Raw genomic sequence first — 16,143 nt, forward strand, 5'->3', positions numbered from 1 at the left:
ACATTTTATTAATATTGCATCTTTGAATAATCATCATTACTGGTCACTTTATTATTTATTTGTATTTTAATTATACCACTTTAAGAGAAGCTTCACGTTTGTGTCTTAAGTCGTTTGTTTTATTACAGAGTCTATGTGGGAAATGTCAGCAGTTATGCTATGTAAATGTATCTTTTATAAGAATCTTTCCATATTTCCTCCATCTTTATTTAAGAAAAAACATATTAATTTCAAGTTTCTCTTTCAATTCAATGTCATACGGGGAAACAGGTTCTTTCAACATAGAATCTCATAAACTTCTATTTTCGTAAAATAAAAACCAAAAACACAAGCAAGTAATTACTTTTTTGTTGTGCTATGCTGGTTTTGTTTTTTGTATTTCTCTGTAGCAGTTGCATCTTTTGATTATATCTCTGGCATTACAACATTTTCTATTTTCATTACTAAAGTCTCTTGATGTATGTAATTCGCCTATATTGTTTTTTTTTCTCGATTGTCTGACTGTTTTCATCTTCATCTTGTATGTGAAGTAGCTTCTTGTTGCAGTTTGTTAATAATATAATTTCATTCATTCCGTCGAACATTGCATATTCATGTAAAGTAGCACATTCAGATTTTTGTTTGAGTTTATCAAATGTAGCACATCTGACAGTCTATCAAAAGAGTAGTAGCGGGGAAGGGATGGAGTGGCATGTTGTTTTGCAGCCTACCGGTCTTTGGTAATGATTATTATGTACTAAAACTTAAAAGAAGTGATTTTGCGCATCGAATCTGATCTTTGAGAAGTCTGTGGCAGTGTGTGGTGTTACCACAAAATTGTTTTTAACAACAGCATTTGCCTTTAATTTAAGCCGATTGAGCTTTAACATATTAATGTTATGTTTAAATGCTGTAATACCATGTACATGTTTTGTTATTTGCATATGTATTTTAATTTTGTGGTAAATGATGTGCAATTCTACAAAAAAAAAAGTTTTTTGTTTCAATTATTCTGATATTATGTTCATGTTAGAATTTGAGATTAATTACTGAGATTAAAATATGCAACCTCCCACTTTAAAACATACCTGTAAAAAAATAAACAAAGGGGAAATACTCGTGTTATTTTTTATTATAATAGTAGAGAAGAGTATAAATTATTGTAAAAAATGTGTAAATTGGTAAAAATCGATTGATCGAAAAATCAAGTAACATTTTCGAAAGGGTAATATAAAAGTTCTAGGTAGTTTTCAAATTGGGAGATCGGTTTATAACAAAAAATATACCCATATACCCATCGTCGAACTGTTCATATTAAAGGATTTTACAAACAGATAGAAAAGAGGGAGGTAAAGAGAGGTGGAAACTTCAAAGAGTTTTATTATTGTTTATATTTATTGTTATTGTTTAAATCTATTTATTTGATTTTATAATTACATTTATCCATGATGCCTTTTGAGACGTGTGTTCTCATATGTTCTCTTTTTATGCCAATTGCAGGCCTATCCTAAATATCACTACAACTACGGTGTTGCTGATTCACATACCGGTGATGTGAAATCCCAACATGAAGTACGTGATGGTGATGTAGTCAAGGGCTCTTACTCTTTGGTTGAACCTGATGGTTCAGTGCGTACCGTTGAATATACTGCTGATGATCACAACGGATTCAATGCTGTCGTCCACAAAACCGCCCCCACTGTTCATGCTGTGGCCGCCCATGCCGCACCAGTTGTACATGCCGCCCCCGCCGCTCCTGCCTACCATGCTGCCCCAGCTGTCTATGCCCATGCCGGTCCAGCTGTTGCTCACCATGTTGCTGCCGCTCCCGCTGTCCCCTATGCTGCTGTAGCGCATCATGCTCCTGCTGCTTTAGCTCTTGGTCATGGTTATGGTGGTTATGCTGGTCATGGTGCTCATGGTCATTATTAGAAACGCCATCCATTTGTAAATGTTTACCTTGTAAATTATTTAGTTTAGTATGTAACGACAACAAATCGAAATCCTTTTACCCCCGTCCTCCACAATGCCCTTGATGACGACCCCTGATTTGAAAATGGTTTAACGGCAAAAGAGAAACAAAAAAAAAAAGATAAAAAATAAGAAAAAACAAAAAGAGCAAATAAATATTGTGAAGAATAGTTGAAAGAGCTAGCAGTGAAATGGCAAAGTCTCGGTAGCAACCTGCTGCCATACCACGAAATACTCTAAAATCTAACACATGCTACACTTTTGTACATAAACACAGATCTCTTCACAAACAGTATAAAATATGGTTCCCAAATCCTATCAGAATACCATATTTTTCCTAACTTCTTTATCTACTCTTACCCCTTGTTCATATCCTGTCTAGGATCTTAGTATTATCCTCTCATACATCGATCTTTATGTCATCATCTCTGGATATCATTCACTCATTCATTAGTTCACTGTCACTTGATCACTGCCACAACCCCTGGGGAATCTAACCCCTTGTTCATTTGAGTTTTGATACTCATTATCCTCATCACTATCATGTTTCTACCACTGAAAGCTTAAGGCGATTTTTATCTTTTCATATCGAATATTTATGACGCCAAGCTGTTTTCTTTCATTTGTTTTTATAATTTATGATGATTTCTCGAAATCCGTCTAGTGCTGGAAAATCCACATAATGAAATACATTTGTAAACTATTAAAGCGAGTATTTAATTTTATGTACGTTTTGTATAATACACACTCACATACACTCTGCATAAATATGTATTGTTAATTTATAAGTCTTATGTTTTTTATACGAATATTTTATTATTAATTGAATGCGAAATGAATAAAGGAAAAAATGTAGTGAATTTGAATAAAAAAATAACCAATTGAATTTGGTTCAATTTTAGTTATTAATTAATGGATTCTTATCCTATGCCATGTTTTTGTAGATCTAACAGGTTGGCTGCTAAGTCCCCGGTCTGACACATAGATGGTGTCGCTAGTATTAAATGCATATTATTTTTATAAAGCACCAACCTTCGAATGATTCATGTCAAAATTTGACGTCTGTAAGTCAATTAGTTTGTGAGATAGCGTCTTTGGTGAAGCAACTTTAGTTATGGTGAAAAAAATGGAAAAAAGGAATTTCTTGTTTTGATAAAATACTGTTTTCTGAAGGAAAAAAAACGGTGGAAGCAAAAACTTGGCTTTATAATGAGTTTCCAGACTCTGCCCCAGGGAAATCAATAATTGATTGGTATGCAAAATTCATGCGTGGTGAAATGAGCATGGAGGACGATGAACGCAGTGGACGCCCGAAAGAGGTGGTTATCGACGAAAACATCAAAAAAATCCACAAAATGATTTTGAATGACCGTAAAATGAAGTTGATCGAGATAGCAGAGGCCTTAAAGATATCAAAGGAACGTGTTGGTCATATCAATCATCAATATTTTTGGATATGCGGAAGCTCTGTGCAAAATGGGTGCCGCGCGAGCTCACATTTGACCAAAAACAAAAACGTGTTGATGATTCTGAGCGGTGTTTGCAACTGTTAACTCGTAATACACCCCGAGTTTTTCCATCGATATGTGACAATGAATGAAACTTGGCTCCATCACTACACTCCTGAGTGCAATCGACAGTCGGCTGAGTGGACAGCGACCGGTGAACCGTCTCCGAAGCGTTGAAAGACTCAAAAGTCCGCTGGAAAAGTTATGGCCTCTGTTTTTTGGGATGCGCATGGAATAATTTTTATCGATTATCTTGAGAAGGGAAAAACTATCAACAGTGACTATTATATGGCATTATTGGAGCGTTTGAAGGTCGAAATCGCGGCAAAACGGCCCCATATGAAGAAGAAAAAAGTGTTGTTCCAAAAAGACAACGCACCGTGCCACAAGTGATTGAGAAGTGCTTCCTCACCCACCGTATTCTCCAGATGTGGCCGCCAGGGACTTTTTCTTGTTCTCAGACCTCAAAAGGATGCTCGCAGGGAAAAAAATTGTCTGCAATGACGAGGTGGTCGCCGAAACTGAGGCCTATTTTGAGGCAAAACCGAAGGGATACTACCAAAATGGTATCAAAAAATTGGAAGGTTATAATCGTTATAATCGTTGCATCGCGCTTGAAGGGAACTAGGTTGAATAATAAAAACGAATTTTGACAAAAAAAAAAATGTGTTTTTCTTTGTTAGACCGGGGACTTATCAGCCAACCTGTTATACGGACGAAAATTACTGTTTTTCATATGTGTGGGTGTAAAAATTATATATTTAGATTTTAAACACATTATGTTTAAGTGGAAGCATATAATATTCATAAAGTTATATAACATTTTTGTGACATATATGTTAATATGTTAGAACATATTATGTTTGGAACATCACATTTTCTTAAACATAATGTTTCTGGATGCAAACATACATTAATTTAGAAAATATCGTACAAAGGAGAGGAAAGTGATAAAGATGGGGACGGATATACACAACGAAATACAAGCAAAGACATGTTGCTGGCTAAACGTTCATGATTGCTTATCGAATTACATATTTTGTGTATACACGCAGAGAAGAAACATGATTCTCACAATCATATTCGAAGAGCAAAATAATATGATAAGAGCTATTTTTGAGGCGACCATGTAACATTTTCACCTGCAACCATGTTGGCTCAGTGAACATGGTTCTAAGAAAAATAAAATTGTTCTCATCTAAAATGTTATTATATTGATAAAAATTTAGTTTAAATCAAAAAACAATGGTCACGATCTAAAATGTTGGTATTCCTCAAAAATGTTTTTCTTCCAGTTAGAAGAACATGGTCACAACCTAAAATGTTTTGATCTTTATGAAAACATTTCAAATGTACAAACGCAGGCATCATGTAACTGTAAATAAAAATAAATTATACCATAAGCAAAATGCAGAACAAAAACCAGGTAATTTTTTTTAAATTACACTTTCCTTTTTTGTGTTCACATAAAACCACGTGCCTCTTCTGAATAAACAAATTAACACAAAACACAGTAATTCCGTATTCTCCGTCCATTTCAAGCAACAATCAATACAGGACTGACGCGAAAAATGAAAATCGTGTGTACCTACTCAATGTTTTATAAAATTATTTTTGCTGCAAAAAAGTTAAAAAATTAAATGGTCAAATGAAAAAAATGTACATGGTCTTTATGGCCATGTAATGGCTCTAGACATGTCTATACATAACCCATAAAAATACTTTACAGGTACATGATTTTCCTAACCATGTAATGGTCTCAAATTCTATCGTTTAAATAATAGAACATGTTTGCGGGATTTGAGAACCATTTAAATGCTAATTGCCAGCATACATTTTTCTCTGCTCGAAAATTATTTTTACAAAGACAAAATACTTAAATAAAATGTTTGTAAATATTATATGCTTAGATGCTAACATATATTAATTTGGAAATAGCCTATAAACATATATGTGCGTAGAAAGAGAGTATGCTGCAAGTAAAATAATGGAAGTAACCAATTGGTGACTTAAAAATATGTCCACACAAAGAAAATTTCATTAAAATTTTTTACTACCAGTGTATGCCCTAAGGTTAAGTAAAATGTGTTTGGGGTAGCGATTTTTTTTGAGGGTGTAGTTAAACATTATATCAGGTCATTACTTTTTCCGTGTTTTAACAACTCATTGTGGAAATCTCTAAAAGTGGAGTAGAAGTTAGTTCGATTTTCGCATGAGGTAGTTCATTTTTTCCATGAAACAGATTAGTTTTTTTTCGCGTAGAACCCAGGAAAAAGTCAGTTGTAAAACTGATGTTATAATTCACTTATGTTTTATGCAAACAATTTAATTCTTTATAGTTATTTTTTTTTTATTTTTTAAGAAATATTCACAATTCCAATGAAATTTTCTTTATTTCAAGTATGTCTTAACAATTTTATAAACTAAAAGAAGTGTTTTCTTCTGCTTTGGTTGTCATTGTATTTGTTTTGTACCATCATCGTAAATAGTAATAAAAGTTAGTATTAGTAAAAAATTTCGGTTAGTCATCGTTATTTTATCACCACAATGTGAAATACAATTTAGTTCAATTTTTACACGAGGTCTTCATTCTTTCCATAAAACAAATCAATTTCTCTCTGTGGAGAGGAATGTGAACATGTATGTACATTTGGGGACAAAAATAATTGCACTGAAAAAAAATATTGTCGTGAGGTCAAAGACTTCACGTCTTTAAAATATGAATGCAAATTTTGCTTACCATAAAAGACACATTTCTCTAATATAAAGCTTTTTTCTTGTCCAAAAGTCGATAAACTTTTCAATGAAGTCGTATTGTCTTTATAATTAAGTGATTTGACTTAAAAATGGGTATCATAACATGAAAAAAATTTTGGGCTAAGGTCAACTTGACTTTAATAATTCAGAAAAATTCTTAAAAATTAATAAAATTGTCTTTAAATTTGTTGTCTTTTTGCATATTGACTACAAAGCAAAAAAACTTTCAAATATAGGATATGTTTTTCAACACTTTATTTAAAGAGGTTTTTTACTTGAAACATATCATAATTTCTACTGGAAGTCGAGTCTGAATTTGGAAAATAAAGTTGTCGTTAACTCGTTTTTAAAGGACTTTGATAGTATATGAAGAAAAAAATCTGAAAAGGCGAAAAATTAAAATTTGCTTCCTAGAAGCAAGTACACAAAACCCAAATTTAAAAGAGAATCGTGTCTTAAAAGTATCCTTACTTGTATTCTCCGCTTCTTTGGCTCGAAATCAATACCAAAATTTTTAAAGTAAACACAAAATATTTGGAACCGGGCATGCTTTTTTGTCAGTGTAGAATTTCATATTTTCGTTGCCTAAGAGTCAAAACCAGAAAATCGGTGTATATAGAGATTTGTCAATATTGCACTCAAAAAAAGTGAACCCAATATTTCACTAAAGCTGATTTAATTAAATTTAAGTTCATGAAATTTTTACATTTTAAGAATCTTTCCATGACCTTAATATTTTCTTGCGTACGTCAGTTAAAATAACTAAAATAGAAGAAAAAATTATACACAAATGAAGCATAAAGATTAACTAAATTCGGGTCTCCCACAAAATAGTTCAGAATTTCTTAAAATTTGTAAATTTTACCAGTAATGAGACCATCATGAACTTCGTATGGTACTAAAGACAATTTTTTCCTTCAAACTTCGAAATTTTCTTTAAATAGTGAAAAAAATGAATTATGTCTAATAAATGTTCTTGCACTTATCGAAAATTATTTACTTAGTTTTGTGAAATCGGCGTGACATCTCCGTTTCTAATACAGTTTAGTTAAAATTTTCTAAAATTAATATATTTTTTCTAAAACTAACTAAAATTTTCTTTCCTGTTGGGTTCACTGTTTTTTCAGTGTGATATTGATATCCCTCAAAGTAGCAATTTTCGAATCGTTTTTCCTGTAGGATGCTATTACCTCATCTGAAGCGATACAGCTGGTATAAAACTTCACTACACTGAAAAAAAGTCCATAGTTAAAACAACGCTAATTTTAACTTATTTTTATTGCAGAACAATTATTTGCTAGTGGTTACATTTTATAATTTTTTTCGAAATTTTCCCCACCCCTGAAGAAATTTTACTTTTTTAAGTATGTCTCACACATTTTATTTTTTTTTTCTATTCCTAACTAACGCAATAGAAAATTTGCGTACGATTCCCAAAAATAGGAAGAATGAACTACAGTATGGTTAAAATGGTCATGATTTGGCGCCAATGATTTTGTTATTAACTTTTCGTCATTTTTCGTCTGTAAGAGGGTATAATTTCATGAGTACGTACAACAGGGCATTAAATATTCCTGATTTTAATAACGCTTTGTGGATATCTCAAAATATGGAGTATAATTTAGTTCAATTTTCGCATTCTTGCAGTTTATTTTTTTCTGGGTACTACAGGCTCCATCGCAGTTGTATATTTATAAATCTGTTCTATAATACAATTTATATACATATTATATATAAACCCGCTAACCAAAATCAAATTCTATTGTGAATTATTGTTTGTCAGAGCATATTTTGCTTGTCTAAAAAGACAGCTTAAAAGTATACTTCAATTTACTTACATTAGTTTATTCAACGTTACTAATAATACAAAGCCTAGTTTTAGGAGTTTGATAGAAACTCGATACAGCTTCAATAATTTTACGTGCCAGAAAATTGTTTAATCGATTTGAAATAAAAGCAAAAAGGTGGTCCAGATTCGACTTAAACAAATTAATCACTTTCGGATGTCTGAGTCATTTCCGTAACAGCAACTGTTGGTACAAAGAAAAAATATAAAAAATGCTACATTTGGTCAACTGTAGATATTGAAGCAATTTTTAATTAAAATAAATCGCAATTAACTTTATTTACATTTATTTTGTTCTACTATGATTTAACTTTGAAATCAGAATGATTCAGTATCAAGTTTTTGTTTAGTAAACTCCATTAAGAATGGTCGAATGCCATTAACTGGAGCAGCTATGAATAATATGAAACCCTACTAGTAAGACAAGTATGTAATTGACACAAAATTGTATTGACTGACATAAATTTCCCAGAGTTGGGAATCGAAGTATCAATTCTGAGAAACATAAGAAAAGTGATGACTTGCCTTTTAACCCATTGTAACCAACTTAGGCCGGACTACAAATATAAACTTCAAATGCAGAAAAAATGTTAAACTAATTACATGCATACATTTTCCTCTTGCATCATGCATTTCTGTTTACATACATAGCTTCCATTTAAAAGCATACACTGAAAAAAAAGTATGCCTGGTTCCAAAGATTTTGTCTTTACACTAATGATTTTGGTATTGATTCCTAGCCAAAGAAGCGGAGAATTGTAGTAAGGATACTTTTAAGACAGAATTGTCTTTTAAATTTAAGTTTTGCGTACTTGATTCTAGGCAGCAGATTTTAATGTATCCGCTTTTTTCAGTTTTTTCTTAAAGTTCTTTAAAAACGTGTTAACAACAACTTCAATTTTCAAATTCAGACTCGACTTTAAGTAGAAATTATGCTATGTCTCAAGTAAAGGGTGATACGGTAAAAATTTGGTCAATATAAACTTGACGTATTTCTTTCAATTTTGCATTTAAAAAACCTGAACACCCCTCATTTTGAAGGTGTGTGTGTAGAATGTTGCTCCTATTTTGATTTTGGAATTCACTCTTCAGTTGTCAAAATGCCGTCCAAGCAAGAAGAGCAGCGTATCAAAATTTTGCTCGCGCATCGCGAAAATCCGAGCTACTCGCACGCAAAGCTGGCAAATTGCTAAAAGTTGCCAAATCAACCGTAACAAATGTTTGGGGAACGTTTGTCGACAGCCAGGAAGTCTGGATCGGGGGGAAATCGAAAACCGGAAGCCGCTGAGACGACAAAGAGAGTTGCCGGTAGTTTCAAGCGAAACCCTAACCTCTCTCTCCGAGATGCCGCAAATAAGCTGGGTGTATCGTCTACAACCGTGCATCGAGCCGGACTATCGACTTACAAGAAGGTAGTGACTCCCAATCGCGATGATAAACAAAATACGAGGGCCAAAGCGCGATCCCGGAGGCTGTACACGAGGATGCTGACGAAGTTTGACTGCGTGGTAATGGACGACGAAATCTACGTCAAAGCCGACTACAAGCAACTTCCGGGACAGGAGTCTTATACGGCAAAAGGAAGGGGAAAGGTAGCAGATATTTTCAAGCACATAAAACTGTCAAAGTTCGCAAAGAAATATCTGGTTTGGCAAGCCATGTGTACCTGTGGCTTGAAAAGCAGCATTTTCATAGCTTCCGGGACTGTCAACCAAGAAATTTACGTGAAAGAGTGTTTGAAAAACGTCTGCTGCCTTTCCTGAAGAAACACGGTTGTTCCGTTCTGTTTTGGCCGGATTTGGCATCTTGCCATTACGGTAAAAAGGCCATGGAGTGGTACGCCGCCAACAACGTGCAGGTGGTTCCCAAGGACAAGAACCCTCCCAACACGCCAGAGCTCCGCCCAATTGAGAAATACTGGGCTATTGTCAAGCAGAACCTAAAGAAGATCAAAAAAACTGCTAAGGACGAGCAGCAGTTCAAGGCAAACTGGCTTTCTGCGGCGAAGAAGGTGGACAAGGGGGCTGTACAAAATCTGATGGCAGGTGTCAAGCGTAAGGGCCGGCAATTCGGATTTGGAAAAGCGAAAATCCTGAATTTTATACTAATTGAACTTGAAAAAGAAATTTAATTTGATTTTTTAAATAAACGATTTCACCGATTTACACGCGTTTTCCCTTGACCAAATTTTGACCGTATCACCCTTTAAAAATCTCTTTAAAACAAAGTGTTGAAAAACGTCTCCTACACGTAAAAAAAAGTTTACATGGATCCAAAGATTTTGACCTTCCTTTAAGGATTTTGGTATTGATTCCGAGCCAAAGATGTGGGTTCTTTAAAATAAGGACATTTTTTTGCGACCTATCTGCTTTTAAATCTAGGATCTATAAAATTAAAATTAGGATACAGATCTCATTTGTCGAATTTTCATTCTATTTTTCCGGTATATTAATAAAGCTATTCACGTACAAACAAATTCTAGTTTGCAAATCCAAACTATAACGGATACTTCGAAGTAAACAATATTTTCTTAATTCCAAAAAAAAACTTTAAACCAAAGGTGCTAAATCCTCAAAATAAGTCTTAATCTATATTTGAAGCGTTTTTATCTTAAATCTAAAGATTCAATATTTCAGATAATTTAAGGATGATTTCTGTAAATCAAAAGTGTGTTTCTTTACTTTAAGGAAAATTAGCCTTAGTTCAAAGGCATGCGACTTTAACGAAGGGACGCAAATATTCAAAATATTTAATGAAACAAATTGTTGAAGCAAAGATTATAAACTTTCGTTTAATTAAAATATCATTATTTTAAAGAAATTTGTCCTTAATAGTGTGTAAATTGCGCATCCTAAATTAAAGGTTGCGTAATCTTTAATACCACGTAAATAGTTTTTTCAGTTTTGATTTGTTGTCAAGATGCAAAAAGACAACAAATTTAAAGACAATTTCTTTAACTTTGAAGAATTTTACAAAATTATTAAGTTGACCTTAGTCAAACAAAATTTTCTTTCATTTTAATTAAATTGAATCACTTAATTATAATGAAAAAACGACTTTATAGAAAAGTTCATCGTCTTTCGGCCAACTTTATATCAGAGAAATTCGTCTTCTATGCTAAGTAAAAAACGCATTCGTATTTTAAGGATATGAAATCTTTGATCTCACGACAATATTTTTTTCAGTGTAGTCGTTTTCAAATAGTATGACAATACTTCTCATAAATAAATAAAAAAAATATCAGTAATACACATTCCTAATTGTTGTAGAGAAGCCGATTGTTATTCAGAAGGTTGATTGTCGACTTTGGTATCCTTAGCAGGACAATATACAGTTCGGCGAGTCCGAAGGATATATTTCTCTTGAGTCTGGTTGGCCAATCCTTTTTTCTACGAGTGGGAAAAACATTTTGGAGAGGGTTCAGAACTTTGGGCCCTCTCCCGCGTACGCCCCTGATCACCAAGCGTTTTGGCATAATACAGTGGGTCCAATTTGATGTAATATTCTTAAAAGATATAAAATATTAAATGATACTTCAGCCGTTCAAAACTGTTATCATTCCATCTTAAAATTACCGAAACTAGGATAGCGATTATAACATTTCCTCATTACCGTCGATTATTTTTTTTAATATATTTTGCCCAGGGAAATCTTACAAAAATTATGCAAATTTTGTGAAGAACAAAGAGTTTTTCTTTCCAACATGAAAATTTCTAACAAAAGAACTCTTCCTCATTGCGTCACATGTAGACGAGGAAATGAATTGACTAAGCTATTTTGAATCTTTCATAAATTTATCAATTAAAACAAAACAAAAATCCATATACATAGACATACTTTAATGAAATTCTTCCTACTCTCCTAAGAAGTTTTTTTTTTTTAAATTTCTTGTAGCAGTTATGATTTTGCAAATCATTTAATTTATGCGAGAAGCCCACCCTCTTAGCGAAGCGTTAAAAATTTATTTAAATCAAACCGCTTAAGCCATGCTAACAAGCTCAAACGAAGGGGACAAGTGATGGCTCCACATACAATTGTCGGTGAAGGGGGAAAACATTTAAACAAATTAATTATTAAGCACCATAAAAAATACCATCTGGAACAAGAGCGTATAAACAGTGCTTCTTGTGCAAAATAAAAACTAAATGAAAAATTAGTTTTAAGTACAAATGAAACCTAGACATTGACAAGGTTATAATATTAAATTTAGAATTTTCTGCTCGTACTTGCAAAAAAGCGAGACCGTGAAGAAATACCAAAAAGTACCTCAATGTATTCTATTCAATCTCAATTTGAAACAAAATGCTCTATTAACCTTTTGGAGTAGTTGTTTGAAGATTCCACAAACAAAAAACATAGCTCATGGAATATTTCATGATTCTTAAATGGCATTTTATGGATGGTTTATGGTTTGCTATCGCCTTTAGAGATTTTTTTTATTTATTTCATAGACGGCAAAAACTTCAATAATCAATAAATGACACACGACCAGTATCGATGTGGTATAGTTTTTGTCCGTCTATGGTTAATTTAGCATCACTTTAGAATTACGTTGACATTCAAGTTGACCGGTGTTAGTTAGGATTCATTGGAAAAAGTGTTTCTACAATTGCGTATTAATGTATGAGTGATTTCAGTTACCGATTGAATTTGTTTTATATACTACAGTGAGAGAAAAAAGGAAATTGTATCTAAACATGAAAGGAATAGCAGACTAAAATATATTTTTTATACCCTCCACCATAGGAGGTGGAAATATTGTTCTGAGACCACATAAAGTATGTATATTCTGGATCGTGGTGAAATTCTGAGTCGATCTATGCATGTTCGTCCATTGAAATCACGCTAACTTCCCAACGGATGGTATTGTAAATGGGCCATATTGGACCACTTCTACGTATAGCCCCCTTATAAACCGACCCCCAGATTTGGCTTGCGGAGCCTCTTAGAGAAGCAAATTTCATCCGATCCGGTTTAAATTTGGTACGCGATGTAAGTATATGGTCTTTACCAACCATGCAAAAATTAGTCCATATCGGTCCATAATTATGTATAGCCCCAATTTAAACCGACCCCCAGATTTGGCGTGCGGATCCTCTTAGAGAAGCAAATTTCATCCGATCCGGTTGAAATTTGGTACGTGATCTTTAACAACCATGCAAAAATTTGTCCATATCGTTTCATAATTATATATAGCCCCCATATAAACCGATCCCCAGATTTAACCTCCTTACAATGCTCATGTTAGACATGAGCATTGTAAGGAGAAAGTCTATTACTTTGTAAAATATAATATCTCGCTGAAGATGATCACCGATGGTGTATCGAAATATCCGAGAACTGCAATATTTCAATAAAAAGTAATGAAAAACATTAACACCAGCATTTTTCATTAGTCCATGACCTCAAGCCAAACAAATAATCCCAAAATTGTAAAATTCCAAAGGTCAACTAACAAAACTAAACAAAATTTTATTTCTATAGAAAATCTTGTCAAAATTTTATTTCTATAGAAAATTTGAAAATAAATTTGACAAACATTCTTTTCCTCTGTTGGTTAAGCTACTCTTGTAGTTTGGTCAACACAATGGTTTTAAAGCTGAGATCAAAACAACAACACACAAAAAAATAAAATATGAATTTGTACATAAATTTGTACATTTTTATAAATTTATGAGCTTTTCCATAAAAAATATGTACACTTACATAATATATTGTTTTCGTAAATACTTGTTGTGAAATTATGAATTTTTTAATAATATATATGGACGGTTTCATAAAATCAATGAAACTTTACTTAATATATCAAAAAATACTGGTTTTCTCTTAGAGTGAGAGAACCACAACATAGAGTTACTCTCAATACAGGCATATAATCCGAGACAAAAAAACGAAACATAACGTTTTGAAGGCAACACGTGTGTTTAAGTTTTTCAGTACAGTTTGAGTCGCCGTCGCGGTTCGAAGAATTTTTTATTGCTGTAAAAAATTTACAAAAAACAATATTAAATGGAAGCTTTGGTGCTCATAAGTAATATAAAATATCATAAAATTATGGTTGGACTATAATGCGGTTTTTAGTAAATGGGTTCATACATTTTGACCAATTATGAAGGTATTAAGAATCAGGGGAAAAATCTAAAGGAAACGTTACATATATTGCATGACGTTTTTAATATATATTATGGAAAAGTACATATTTTTCAATGACGAAAAATATGTATCCTTCATTAATAATATTAAAAACTCCATTCATATTATGTATACATTCGTAGCCAATGAAAACCTGTATTTTTTATTTTATGAATTGTTTTCATATAATTTATGAATCCCGTGTTTGGAAAATTTTTGTGAACACTATTTATAAAATAAATGTATTATTTTTTTGTGTGAAATATGATTGAAGTACAAACCCACAATAAAAAACAAAATACGAATGAAGTAAGAGGAAGCACGCTCAAAATAAACCCAGCCAACTGCACTCAAATCGATGATTTGATGGTGGCAAAGGAAAAGAGAAATGTTTGTATGAACTTATTTCGGCATAAGCCGGCTATCATAAACCTTTTTTCGGAAGGTTCAAGTGTGGTTCAACATGGGTTTAGTGAACTGCCTGAATTTATTCTGATAATTGGTTGATGGTTTTGCTGCAAGTAGAGGATGCTGATGAGGAATGTGGTAATTTCGAAACGTGCGTCCATCCAACCATCTTGCAGTCTATAGGGCTTTGCCCAAATAAATTTGACAAACATTCTTTTCCTCTGGAGGGTACATAAGATTCGGCCTGGCCGAACTGACGGCCGTATATACTTCTTTCTACTCGTATATTAACTTAACTAGACCAATACAATTGAGAGAAATAATCGAAACAAATGAATTATTGAAATAAGATTAGTTCCTTAACAATATTTGATACATTTGTCGAGTTGGTATCGGAAAGAAAATAATGTTTGGAAAACGTGTACCGTAAACAATTTTCTTTTGTTAGAGTTTTTTGAATTTCTTCAAAAATTTAAAATTTGTTTGTTACAACATTTTTATTTTTTTAATAAAAAAAAAAATATTTTTGAACCAACAAAACAGTCCATTTCGTTTATATAAAGCATTGTTCTTTTCTGATTTTAAGTCTTTAGTAACACACATTTTGCAGTTTCATAGTAACACTTTAATAACACTTTAGTATGTAAAGTTGACCACTTTTGTGGAATCTTCCGAACCCAACTGGAATATATGTTAAAAAAAGTTGTTCGGTGTCCGATCGAAGCAGGGATCGACCCTTGGTGTGCAAGGCGGATGTACCAACCACGGTGCCAAACTAAATGTATGTTTCTGTTAAATAAAATTTGTTTAATCGGCTCGTCGGCGCCCCAATCTATGCTACATAAGTATAATTTATAACGATAATTGTCTATTGATGACAATAACACCTACGCAGCCCAGTGGATAATGTGTTGGCTTACAAATTTCATATCCGCGACTCGATTCTCCGTTGAGGCGAAAAGTAAAATTTATAAAATCGAATAATTTCTTCTACATTGTTTGTATTACCGAAAAAGGTGCTAAGAACAAAAAAAACTCGTGAAAGTCAGAAAGATGTGAGGGAAAATGCAATTAGCCAGAAAAGATTATTTTTTTTTTGAGTTTGTCTTTGTGTAATTGTTTTTACATCCTGGAAAAGAATAAACTTTTATCACAAAAATTTTATACTTTTCTTCCAAATAAACTTCCTTGCAGCGAAAAACAAATGAGAAACGATCTTTGTTTGTCTAAAATTTCGTTTGGGAGGAAGGAAAGAATTTTTTGCGTGTATTTAGATTTTGTTTATATGTGGGAGAGGTATTTGACTGTGGGAAGACGATTTGAATGACAATTGGCTAAGAAATGTGGGTGATGAACTAAAACCAGAGCATCCCGAAAAGTACTTTGTCTCACACCCTAATGGATAAGAAATTTACTGTGATAAGAATTCTCTAGTTCAGATCGGCAAAAAGTGAACTACATTCAGCTAACCTATTCCGAAGAAGGCGATGACGGCTCCATTTACTATACAGGCAGAAATCGCTACTTTTGCCCGTTATTGTC

General features: G+C 32.9%; 1 protein-coding gene across 1 annotated transcript in view; it reads left to right on the top strand.

The window, feature by feature from the left end:
- Cpr62Bc (Cuticular protein 62Bc) overlaps positions 1–2,827 on the top strand; it is a 73,958-nt gene extending 71,131 nt beyond the window's left edge. Inside the window, exon 8 of the mRNA XM_075307248.1 lies at positions 1,480–2,827. Coding sequence (XP_075163363.1) covers positions 1,480–1,911 — 432 coding nt within the window. The 3' untranslated portion in view covers positions 1,912–2,827. The remainder of the gene's footprint in view (positions 1–1,479) is intronic.
- Positions 2,828–16,143: the final 13,316 nt, after the last annotated feature.

This window comes from Haematobia irritans, chromosome 4, assembly GCF_050003625.1.
Source record: "Haematobia irritans isolate KBUSLIRL chromosome 4, ASM5000362v1, whole genome shotgun sequence".
Classification (NCBI taxonomy): domain Eukaryota; kingdom Metazoa; phylum Arthropoda; class Insecta; order Diptera; family Muscidae; genus Haematobia; species Haematobia irritans.